The sequence below is a fragment of the Diorhabda carinulata genome, chromosome X (genome assembly GCF_026250575.1).
Source record: "Diorhabda carinulata isolate Delta chromosome X, icDioCari1.1, whole genome shotgun sequence".
Classification (NCBI taxonomy): Eukaryota; Metazoa; Arthropoda; class Insecta; order Coleoptera; family Chrysomelidae; genus Diorhabda; species Diorhabda carinulata.
The window spans coordinates 67,526,600-67,540,318 of NC_079472.1; the positions used below are offsets into that span (position 1 = coordinate 67,526,600).

Below are 13,719 nucleotides of genomic sequence, written 5' to 3' on the forward strand. Positions count from 1 at the left end.
TAGAATTCAATAAACCCATGTTTGTCTGTTTAGTTTACTTCACGTCTGGGAGACGTGATTGGGAGTCTTGAAAAAATCAACATAGACTATAAGTATCAACGAGTCATCAAAGAACTTTATACCGGAACCACAACAAGAATTAGAACTGAGATAGGACTCTCTGAAGAAGTTCAAATTAATACTGGTGTTCGACAGGGAGACTGTCCTAGCCCAACCCTATTCAACATCATAATTTATCAAATTATCGAGGAAGTCACCAAAGTCAATGCAGGGTACAGAATGAGTCACCGCTAAGATGACTTACAACGTTTACTATATAAGATGAAAATTTCTGTAGAAAAATTTAATATGAGCATCTCAGTCAACAAGACACAATCAATGGTAATATAAAAAAAAATCTTATTAGATGCAAATTGGCAGTCGATAGCGTAATAATACAGCAGGTATCAAGATTCAATTACCTGGGAGTGAATATATCTAGTGAAATAAACCTGACATAGGAGGCATGGATACAAGCGATGGAAGCATCAAAAGTCAGCGGTTGTTTGAGAGATATTGTGTGGAAAAACAAAGCGATGAGCTCACAGAGCAAGACCAGAATCTATAAAATGTGTATGAGACCTATTCTCACATATGCCTCAGAAACTAGAGCCGAGACATCAAGAACAAAAAAAATCAAGAGAACCACAGAGATGAAAATACTGCGAACCATCAAGGGAGTCACCTTCAGGGACCAAATACGAAGAGATGCCATAAGAGAAGAATTGGGCGTACAGGATGCGGTGAGATAGGTCAGGGCACGAAACCGAACATACGCTGACCTGTAGGCAGACCACCAAAGAGGTGGTACGAGAGCTGGAGTTCAACTTCTCAGGAAGATCCAGGAAGAGGGTCAAACGTACAGGATTGAACAGGACTTGGTCCTATTGAAAGAGGAAGAAGGAGAAGAAGAAGAGGTTCTTTGGTATTATTATTGATCTGCGAGGATTATATAATATTTATATCGTAATTTTGTTGTTAAAATTTACTAGTATCAACTTCATCTTATAGTGTGTATATTTTCGATGCCAGACGATAAAACTCAATGAGTTTTCGTGTAAAATATCTTTCCACAAATAAAATGCTTTAAAGGCAGTACTTCTGACCTCAATAAACTAATTTATTCCGTCTTGCGCAGTGCAGTCTTGTATTGTAATATTGTAAGATAGCAGCTTTTCTGATGACAATCTTCGAATATTTTTCGATTAGAGATTCGTTCGCTAGATCCAGTCCACAGATACGCATTAACAGATTGTCCAGATATAGGCACTTCAAAATTAAGAATCCAACCCATACTCCACCAAACACACAATAGCGACTTTGTGGGATTTCAACCTGGGTTAACGGTATTCTTTGACGATTTTTTTAGAGAAAGCCACTGCATTTGGCTGTTTGGATTATCATATAGGGCCAATTTTGCGTCTCCATTAATTAAAGAATGGTTCTCTAATGGCTAGTAAGTAAAATAATAAGTAATACGTTGCATGTGATTGATAAATTAGCTTTGTTCACTTCAGACAGATTATAGGAAATGCAAACACCTCTTCCACTTATTTTTTTATCTACTACAAATATTATTCGACTGTGGAAGAAGGATGGTGGAAGATTTCTTCGAGTCGCTCGATTGTCTGACAGATTTATTTGCAATTCTGCTATTAGCATATCGTTGGTTTATTGATAGTCAGTCAGATTGATCAGTATTATTGGATGTAAGCTTAGAGAATCATTTTTGACATCTATGAACTTCTATTGCAATTGGATATACATCGAAAATGATATTTGTGGCAACTGTTATGTTACTACCTTTGCGAAACTCAAAAAGCTTACAATGCCAGATATGATCTTTTGTTATTTGACGGGCCATTTTATACCAAATTGCTAGAATAGTCTTTTTGCTATAAAAATATGAATCCGAGATTTTCGATCTGTCGGGGTATAGCTAATTGTTGCATTGGATAGTATTCAAGTTAGCTGTTGAATACATTGACAAAATTCATCCATCTATTTTGTATGTAAAATGAATATGACCTTGATATGATTTGAACTTTGAGTGACGGTGATAATTTATAAATTAATTATTCATGGAACTTCAAAGTATCTTGTTTACGAGCATATAACTTAGATTCAACCTTATTGACCTTGTGTAGTAAAAGGTGCATAAATTTAGTTCTTAGATCTCATTTTATGACTGGTAATAACGGTTAAATATTTTGATTAACCATTGAATATGGAGTATGCATTATGTCATAACTACCTGATTTTCCAAAATGACAACCGACATAAATATAGGTTTTGTTATTTTTTAAATATATACATACATATATAAATTGTCTCGAAGTCTTTGCCAGCCCTATTATGAGCGATTTCTTATAGGGAACGTGGCAATGATATACCAAAGTGGACTACATTTGATATATTTTCCGAGCTTTGAATACCTAACCACCAAAAATCTTAATTAATTATTTCCCAGTCGATGAATACATTAATAAGTATTCGAAAGCTCGAAAAATATATAATAAGTAAGTCCACTTTGGTGTTTCATGAAAATGAACGTGAATATGAAACACCAAAGTAGACTAATTTTAATATATTTTCCAAGCTTTCGAATACTTATGTATTCATCGTCTGGGACTGGAATTATGGTCAAGCACAATGTGAGAAACTGTATAAATGTATAATAACAATAATAAAATTTCACTTACAATAATTAAATGAGATTTTTGATGGCTTTCAGTTGTATAAATTCTTGTGAAAATTTTAAATTCATGAGATTCAAAATTAAATATCCAAATTGACGTTGATAGAAATATTGATTCTGGTTACTATAGGAATTTTTATTAATTTTTAATTGGTTAGATAATGAATGACGTTGAATATTTTATAGGTTAGATAAGGATGAGTTGTAGTAAATAATGTTTAATATTGATTGTTTAATTTATGGATAATATTAAATTTTAATAGGATAGGTCGTTCTGTATATAGCTGTATATTTATTGTTTCGAGTATAAATGACAATAAATTTTATAGGTTAGATCGTTATAAGTGAAGCTGAGTTTTATAGGTTAGGTGAGGTTAGTTTTTTATTTCTGGAGTTGAATTTTTATGGAATGTTTTTTCACAGGTTATTTAAATCAGTTTTCTTATTGATGCATTGATCATTCTGGGCAATATATGTGCGAAGTTATCCAATTGATGAGTGATCTTTTCAACTGACCATTGTACTTTTTGTCACAATTTAAACAAGGTATTTCATATACTATGTTAGGCAATGTATTGATTCGTGTTTTATTTTTTATTTTAGAAAAATAATTTGAATATCAAGGTAATTTTTATTATTATAAGAGCAATATGTATTGTTAAAAATGAATGTTATTAATTCTAATAGAGTTTCTTCTCCTTCAACCAGTTTGGAAGGTCCTTATCATATCGTTTGCAGACAGACTTTATCAAGTTTCTAAATATTCAAGACTCCAAGATTCGAACCAATATGTTCACGTTTGTTAAAGCTCAATCAGGTTAGAATAAATTTGGGAAAGTCCTTGTACTATAATTTTGATAATTTCAGATTATTTTGTGTACGTGATTATTGCATTAATTGATCAATAATATTATAGAGAACATCGAATATATCATTAGAAACTTGATTCCCCCAGCTAATTATGGTATATGATATATGTTCTTATAATTTTTTGTATATAACATTATGAATTATTGGAACTCAAAAATTTGCATAAAATTTATATAATTATCTCTTGTGCTACATTGAAGAATGTGGTTTTATTGGAGGTCGTCAAATCTGATATAAATGAATATCTGTGCTATTAAGATGTCAAGATTTTATTGGGCAATCATATTTTTATTTGAAATTAGAAATTTCATATTTTTATCTAAAAAATGCAGGAGATAACTATTGCTATTTTTGAAAAATAAAATACAAAAAAGCTGATGTCGAATTTTGTCAGTTCGTATTGAGTTGAGTTTCCATCCACTCTATGTGTAGAATACTATATAAAATAGGTATTACAACATATCACGAGACAATATAAGATAAAACTAAAGTCTTCACTTCAACGTATAATAAGCCACAAGGTGTTGATTTACCTAAGATTTTCGAAACAAAACGTATCTATACCCCTTGAATAACTCTATTTTTCTTGAAGACGTAACTTTCCCTATAGTTTCCGTACTGCATTTCTTATTAATTTCATCTCTCTTCATACCCAAATTCTAATCTTTAATGCATAATCTAAGACAGAGGTGTCGAACTCAATTTTACAAATGGCCATATATTAAATTTTGAATTTGTAGGTGGGTCAAATTGAAAATAAAAAAAATTAACTGAATATTCAATTTTATAAGTATGTAATATATAGTTGTTGAAAACCATATCAAAGTTATAAAATATGGTAGGTAATTATGTTGAGCTCGGGAATCCAGATACCTGACTTCTCCTGTTTTTGACAAGCTCATTGATGTCAGGCATCATATTCGTTGTAGTTATTTTAAGAATTGATTGAAGATGTTCATTCGTAAGTCTTGTTCGATGTTTGTTCTTATTTATTTTCATGCAGAGAATGCGTGCTGCATGCTTTTTTGATTCCGGGAATTACGTTACTGAACTTCAAGAAGGCGTTTTTAAAAACGAATAACACGTTGAGAAACGTTTTTTCAATACATTGACAAAACAAAATCTGAATTTATTACAGGTTTACAATATTTATATGTTTTACAAAGTGCCTCGTCGGCGTTATACAATAAAGCTTAATAAACAACTTTCATTGACGTAACTCGGGTAATTATCCAAACTCTTGAAATATTGTGTATAACATGTAAGAGCGTTAATCTCATTCAATTTTTCTTTCAAAATACTGTCGGATTGAAGATCTATCAACTCCATTTGCAAATGAACTGGTGGCTGTGAAGCTTCAAAATTGAATGGATTGTTGAAAATTGGGAATTCCGTAATCAAATTTTGCAGAAGTTGAAAATATTCATTAAATTTTTGTTGGTTCACTGTGCCAAAGGATTTTAAATGAGGAAATGGTCCAAAGTTTGATTTTTTACCTAATTTTCCCACAGCTTTAACTTTTTTTCAAAGGCTTGAATATAAGAATACATTTAAGTGACAATAAAATTTTTACCCTGTAACTTTATAATCAAATCAGTCAAGTGTTTATTCATATCTACTAAAAAGGCACACCAATACACCAGTCGTTGTCATAATCAATTGGTTCGCCTTTTTCTAATATGAAAGCTTGAATAGGGTCACTTAATGCAAAAAATCTTTCTAAAACTACGAACTTCGATTAAATAAGGGACATCACAAAACTTTTTGTTCAAATCTTGTAAAAATTGCCTGAAATGTCGGTGATTTAGTCCTCTGCACCATATAAAATTTACAACTTTAATTATAGGTTGCATGACATGGTCCACTTTTAAATGTTTGGACGCCAATGATCCTTGATAAATTATACAGTGAAATCCCACAAAAGTCCCCGATGTTTTCTGATTTTATTTAGTTGGTTTTTATAACCAAAAATAATCAGGCAATTTAAAATAAAATTGAAAAAAGAATTTGCTCCAGTAGCATAAAAAATAGGTGGGTAAAAGTGACAATTAACACTGACATCGCGCCACTGGTTAAATTTTTCCGTAGTTCTTGATATATGGCAAATTTTTGATTTTGATTTGAAATTTTCAACAATTCAACAACTAGGCTCCGTAAGGGTTCGTATTCCTACATCAAAATGAATAATTTAATTAGATCTCTTTGTGGTAGAGCTTTGTCGGTCAAAGATAGAAACACTCTGTATATAAAGGTGAAACCTTGACAACATTAGTTCTAGCAACTGGAAAATAGAAGGAATAGTGGGACCGAGTGGTAACCCGAGGAGTTTGTATGCTTAGTACATCTACCAAGTTTTCTTCGTTACAATTTTGTGAAGAAGTATCGAAGGAAACAAACACCTAGTCTCTAGATCGTTGAGGTTGAAGTGGTAAGGAAGTGAAGTGGATGAAATTTTAGCTTATTGTTAGAAAGAAGAAGTGAAGATACGGTTTTAACTAGGGTAAACTGCCAAAATTTTTCAGTAGGTTTCTAAAGATTCTCCCAAGGATATAAATAACAAATTTTAATTCACTATCAAATGTGACACCAATTCTTTTTGATTTGAAATATTATCCAATTGAATATGTGAAAAATTACAATAGTTCGATGAAGTGACCCATACAGCTCACCATGTTCTCGCAATAAAGAGTTACGAAAAGAACAACCATAAACAAATTTCGATCGTATTTGTTTCTATAGCATTCCATTATTCTACACACCGAAAAACAAGAAAAGTTACGAGGTCCATTGCAATAATTATATTATGGTGTATGAAAATAGTTTCACTGATCAAAATTCAACAACTTTAAATAACCTTGAAATGGCTTCGAAATATATATTTATTCGTAGAAAAAAGTTTTGGGATAGAAGTTATAATTAATTCTCAAAAATTCATAATTATCGGAATTTGATGATAATAAACATTGCGAAATCAAATTATTCTATAGTATGGTATGAATCATGGACTGAATCGTCAATTGCTCCTTGGTAAATTAAATTAGAATAGAACTTGACCATAATTGAACCGAAGCTTTTATTCGAAATGTGAAAATAAAATTGGAATATTTGCTTATACAGGGTGTTCAGAGACTTGATGCAAAACATTCGGGAGTGAGTAGATGACGTGAACATAATGCTGTAACATATGAAAAATTTTCGTTATGTTATAGGCCTTTAAAGTTGCAAAATCAGAATTTATATTCAAGTATAAATTTCTAAATTATACATTAGAACATCATGGATTTTCAATGGATGATTATTGATTACGTATGTCCATGTAGTGTGTTTGACGAAATAAATAATTCTATACTACTACCTGAAGACCAGGGGCGGCTCATGCGCAGTGGTTAACAATCCGTAATTTTTACAAGGACAACATGTAGAAATTTGTTGAAGAATTCGTTTTGCTATATTCAGATTCTACTTGTAAAAGTTACGGATTGTTAATTGTATAATTTAGAAAATATGAGTTCTGATTTCGCAACTTTAAGGGCACTTAACTAAGGAACGAGGGGCCGTTAGAGAAAATTTTCCATATGTCACAGCATTATTTTCACGTCATCTACGAACTCCCCAATTTTTTGCATTAGGTCCTGAAATATCCTGTATATGAATCTACAAAAAATCAAATTTAGATGTGAAACTAACTTGATTATGTGAATTCTTGTGTTATTTTCTTCCAATTTCCGAGAAATGTTTCGCAAATTTAAAAATTTCCAATTTGTCAATATGTCAAGAATACAAAAACACATATATACCTTTTAATTTAAGTTCCTGTTACAGGTGACCATATTTTCCTTCATCGAGGTCACACCAGACGTTTATGATTGCTGGGCAACATTTCAACAAAAATGGGGAGAAAGCACATATGTCATCTGGTAACTAGTAATTCCATAATACTCTTCTAAGTCCACTATCAAATAAAATGTTAGGATTTTATACTTAAATCTTATACAAGTCCTTAACAATTCAAATATTGATTATGATTAATTATAAAACTCGCGTTATTAAACACCAAGATTAAACAAAAATCTCCAATCACAACGTCAATTTCTCACATGTGATATTGGTGGTGTTTCAGTCATAAACTGGTTAAACAAAAGTCGGCTGTTCCATAACGGCATTAGTGTAGTTCTTTTAATATCAATTGCAAAAAACAGAGAAACAATCAATATTCATCATCTTCACTGGTTACTAATGAAAATATCGAAATACTCCTGCCAGACAGTCTATGATAAGCAGTGGCGTTGTTTACTGAAATTCATTTAATTCATAAATTTCTTTAAATAAATAGAAATATGGCGTTCTTTGAGTTATGAGCGAATAAAGACCATAAAATTGCACAGTGTAGTGCACAGAATAAAGACAGGTATGGACGCAATAATGAAGATTAAGATATACACATAGCAAGTTACCAGCAAGTTATTTTAAATATATTCGAATGTTTAAAATTGGAAAATATTCAGCAATCCGATAATGCAATCATAATAAAAATTGCTGAATTAACTAGAGTGAATAAATTTTCCATTTATCGAGTAGTTACGAACGGAATTGATGTGGATCATTCTCAGAACCGAAAAACATGTGAAGAAAAATTGAAATAAGTTGACAAAGCTACTCAAGATTCAATACGAAATTTTATTTATAGTTTATATAAGGAGAACTTGGTTGCGACGTTAAAAGTAATACAAAAAAAGGTAGCAAATTATCCAGAATAAAATTATACCAGTCTATAAACATTGCGTCAAGTTTTGTCAGAATGTGGTTTTAAACACAAAAAACTGAATAAACGGAGGGCAATAACCGAATCTTCAAGGATCAATCGATAGCGACGAGATTATTCGCGTCAGATAAAAAACTACCGAAGTTCTAATAGACACGCAATTTATTTAGATGAAACATGGTTTGACAGTCACGATGCAGTAAATTTCAGTTGGGTTGACAATTGTGTAAATTGCTGTTTGAATGGGCTATGTTCTAAAGGGAAACGCATTATAATAGTACTCGCTGAAAGCAAAGACGGTTTCCTGTTTAATGCTTTACAAAGCATCCTACCACTTGCGGCAACTCCTTAAGATACAAAATAATAGTGGTGACATAGCTCAAATTTGAGCATTTATGTCTGAAATAAATACTCCTATCCCTGTCGGCGATCGTAAAAAAGCGCAACAAACAAAGAATTGCTTACTGTTATGAAAGGTCTAAATTTGGAAAAAAATGTATTATATTGACAAGCTGTGCTAAGAACAGGGTCATACTCTTCTCAGACTACCTCCTTACTATTGTATATTTAATCCTATAGAGTCAATGTGGGCAAACGTAAGATCAAAATAACGAAAATGTAATCAATAGACCGCCAAGACTTTTGGAAAAAACTGTGTTAAATATGTTATAAAGGAAGATGATGAGTATGTGGTATCACCCTCTTTACAACCCGACATAATTTAATCAAATGATTATTTATAAAGATACTTTGTAATTGAAATTTTTATTTTTTTTATTTTGATTAAAAAGAATTTAATTGCAAATAATCTATTTTTCTTCATGGTTTTTGCTTTGAAATTTCGTTTTCTGGAAAAAGAAAACGAATGGGGTACAAAAAGTGCTCAATTCACGTCTGGTACCCTGTTTAAAACAAACTTCCTTACAGGCAGGTACATTTTATTCGTTTATGTAGCAAGTTAACGAGGTATAAAAATTGTCAGCAATTGTTTCGAACTAGTTTTCATAATTTGAATTGATATTGGAAGAACTATATCAGAAATTTTCTTTTCCCTAATCTCATTAATTTGCACTATACATATCGGCAAACTCTATAGTATACTTTCACCTTCAAAATAATTTCTGCTCCTTATATAAATTTGTTTGTATGCACAAACTGACTTGCCTCTATACAAATGAAATGTTCTCTTATGCACAATATTCATGAATCCTAGCAGCTTTCCACTTCACAAAATTCAATATTTACTATTCTATATGTGCACGTCATAATTTTAGTCTAAAAAATGAACTGCAGTTCAACTGAGAAATACCGAAAACCTATGTCGAGCAGGGGTGCTATTACGAATGATATACTTTTGCTGGTAGTGGATGGCAAATAAAATAATATCAAAGGATATAAAACTACTTGAGAAACAACTGAAAACACCCAGTTTTTCTGGTAAAAATTTATACGAACAAGTGTTAGGTCAAAAATTTAACATTCAAGTGAATCAGTGGAAGCCATTTTTTACCCAAGAAGAATATTACGTACCTAATCCAAGGAATATCGAGGCATGATTATTTTACAAAATTCTCTTATAAATTTCGTTGGAGATAATAAATTTTGTGAAGCTGACTACTTATATGTCAAGGGTTTTATGCGGGTAACTATTGTTCATTTTTGTTCGGGAAAAAATTGTGTAAATCAAAATAGTAGGAAATCTTAAGCATTAAAATTATATAGGTAGACATCAAAAAATGTTTTTGTAGCGCTAATTTCAACTCAAGCTAGCTCAAGCTATCGATCCTTTCCATTTCCTTAGTGAAATTCCAAGGAGTAGGCAGATTGGGGCCTTGGAACCAACTAAAAATGGGGTGGTTCGTTCTGTGGGTAGCAAGGATTCAAATTATTTTTTGCTTATGAACAAATAACCACCATATCCCCATCCCTCTCTTGATAATGGTTTCGAAGTGGAAGCCGAATCATCGAGAATTGGCAAATTTACAGCGTGGCTCAACAATATTACTTAACTTTTCACACTCGGGAAAAAACTATTCCAAACAATATTTATCAAAAAAAGTTACAAATATTCAGATTCGAAGTAAATTCTAGACTGAATAACTGAAAACGTTAAAAATACAATGTATAAAAAACTGATTCTAAAGGAAATAACAATGTCTGGGGATCACTAGATATAGTGATAAGGCAATTCATTTATTGCGTATTGAAGAATTTAAACTATGTAGGATTGCATCTAAAATCGTCTAATTAGGAAAGCCGACTCATTTTAGATTTTGGTTTAAGTTTCAGAAACTCATCTCTAGGGTCCCAAAGAACAAAATTTACACAAGTTTAATTTTTACAAGCACTTTTTTCCGCCTATATGAATAGTGATGAAAAACGACATTTTAAAGCTTCATCAACTTTTGCTGTAAATTTTTTCTGTTAAAAGATATCTGTATGTATGATCAAGACGTATTTCACAGTAAGAAAGTTAGTCGTTTAAGTATAAATGAAGATAATTGGCCATTTGAGTAATATCAGCGAGCTGAAAATGAGTGTTTTTTAGTAATTTTTCGTGAATTTCAATCGATCCTAGCGTCTTAACTGAAAACTCATGCACCGCCGGAATTAAGTATTCATACCATAGACAAAATTCAGTCACAAGTTGACTTCATACAAGAAAAATTTGCTTGAATTCTTGAAATTTTGAAAAATCATAATTTTCAAATTATGAAATAAACGTGTTGACTGCGAGATGAAAATTTGATACTCACCAAATCTACTCTTTTCACCTTCAACTTTCAATTACTATATCAATTGCTTTGTTATTTTCATGTTTAGTGCATGTACGAGCCTTTTTTTACAACAAAAATCTGTCGTTTCTACTAATGCACTAAAATTACCATCAGAATTAATTGCACGCATAAAATTATCTAAGAATTCTGTTGATAATCGAGATAAACATTACCAGTCATTTAGAAAAAAAAATTGAGTTGATATTTGCTGTGAAAAAACAAGTGATGTGATCATTTAAAGTTGAATGTAAGAACAGTAGATTCTGTGAGAATCATATTTTAATCTCGCAGTCAATACCTTAGTTTCATAACCTGAAAATTATATTTTTTTGAAATTTCAAAAAGCAGTTTTCTTGTATGAAGAGTTAAGTCAACTTCTCAACTTGTGGCTGAATTTTGTCTATAGTATATATACTCAATTCTCGCGAAGCGGAAAATGAATGAAAAACACTCATATCACGCTCCTATTTCTTAAAGGGATCGATTTTCTAATAGAAAAATTTTGAAGCAAAAATAGGCGGAAACAAGCGCTTGTGAAAATCAAAACCTGGAAGTTAAGTTTTATGTTACACGGGAGTTTCTTCAGATTTCTACTTTTTCTGTATTTTCTCCCGAAAAAAAAAAACATATAATAATCAATATTGTGACCCTCCGAATACTGATTGGATTTTTCTTCAACTATTGGTGTTAGTCCTTGCGAAGATATTTCATTCAATTTTATTTCCAACGGCTGGAAATTAATTTTGTTAAAATATGTTTGAATAGAAAGTTCTCTCTTGGAATATCAATTCCTGATTTTCAATAATTATTTTAATTTATAATCCGAAGATATTGTTTGCAGCTGTGTAAATAATTAATAATAATAATAATTAAGAATTTCATTCAAAATTTCTTTGAGATGAATAAGATTCTCATAAAGCACTTGAAGGTCAAGCAATTCGATTTTAGTAATAATTCGTTATTTTGAATATCTTAAATAGTTTTATTGGAATTATGTACTATTCGATCGCTGCCACTATATTGCAACTTTGTTTGATTTAGAATGTTAGCTTGATTTTGTTTTGAATGTTCTTAGATTGCATTTATTTTTTCTTCGTCTTGAGAATTAAGATAGCCGGTTATGGTTTATATTGAAGATCCAAGTCTATTTATTAAGCCTCTTTTATTTCTTTTTTAAGTGAATGAATATTTAAGTTTTCGAATTTTTCTTCGATATTATTCTGTCGTTATCATAACTTTTTTTCATTAATTATTTCTCTGTGCCCAGACATGAAACATCTTAGCCGAATACTTTTTGGGATTCCTTTAAAACATTCTTCAGTAACATGGCCATTTTTATATTTTCATTTCAGTGCAAAGTGCAGTATTCATTCGTTGGGAAAAGATATGTAGTATCTTAGTGAATATTTCTCTACATATAACTATTTTATGATTTATCAAAATAGAGGAAACTGACGTCCCACATTTCCCTATCTTGTTGTGGAAACTTCTGCATTTTCTTGCGATTTTCTTTTGGATGTCTATGATGTTGCTTGTTTAATAAGGAGCCAAATGAATTTGGATTTTTATAGGAAACTCTACTCTACGTTATGTTATTTTTTAAGGGAGAATAATGCTTCACAGGTTACGCTGGTAAAAACTTTTCTTTTTTTATAGTAGTATGAATGCTTTTTGGATCCAAGTTGTTTTGATATCTTGGTTTGCAAAAATAAGTCGTTTGGTTCCTCATTGCCTAACGGGGTACATTTGAACTTATAATGAAAAATTAAAAATGCAAAGGAAATGAGTCTATAGTCTATCGTTCTATCAAATATACGGAATTTTTCGAATGGGATTTATAACCTGGTTTATTGTCCATATTTTGCAATAAATATATTATGGCAAAGAGAAATGTGAAGCAATTATATTCGTAATTAAGAAATACTGAAATATAACTCGCGACAAACAATATCAACTATTTAATTTTTTTCTAGGTACAGCGTATCCATATTCATCATTCCTCTGATAGTTCTAGTTTATACATACAGCTGCATTTGTAAAGAAATATGGCAAAATTCTGAGTCCAGTTTAAGACCGTACAACAGTTACAAAACGACCACTCGCAAAAGAAAACCATTAATTTCTAGAGCAAAAATAAATACTGTGAAACAAACAATTGCAGTTATTGTTATGTATATAATCTGCTCAACGCCTTTTATTGTTGGACAACTCTGGGCTATTAGTGATCCCAATAATCCATTTTTGGATGGTAAGTGCCAGAAATGGAATTGAAAATTAACTCTCAATCGAGACTGAATGAGAATAAATTTTTGTGCAATATGAAAAACCAAAATGAAATCAGATAAATATACAAAACTAAATTAGTCCTCAAGGTATTCAATCTTCAATTCATGTCATATTTTTTTATGGACATATGTGAACTTAGACATTGAATCAATTAGGTGTGAAAATATGGATTTAATCATTCTTCTCATCTATCAATTTGGAAAATGATGATGATATGATATTAAACACAAATGCTCGATATCGAAAACGACATAATAGTTCACGTGTGTATTTTAATAAATACTTCT

At 31.1% G+C, this 13,719-nt stretch overlaps 1 protein-coding gene across 2 annotated transcripts in view; it reads left to right on the top strand.

Annotated features, from left to right (window-relative positions):
* LOC130902275 (mesotocin receptor-like) overlaps window positions 1-13,719 on the top strand; it is a 75,117-nt gene that overhangs the window by 31,658 nt on the left and 29,740 nt on the right. For both annotated transcript variants that reach the window (XM_057814264.1, XM_057814265.1), the window contains 2 exons: window positions 7,430-7,524; window positions 13,120-13,394. In XM_057814264.1, coding sequence (XP_057670247.1) covers window positions 7,430-7,524; window positions 13,120-13,394 — 370 coding nt within the window. The remainder of the gene's footprint in view (window positions 1-7,429; window positions 7,525-13,119; window positions 13,395-13,719) is intronic.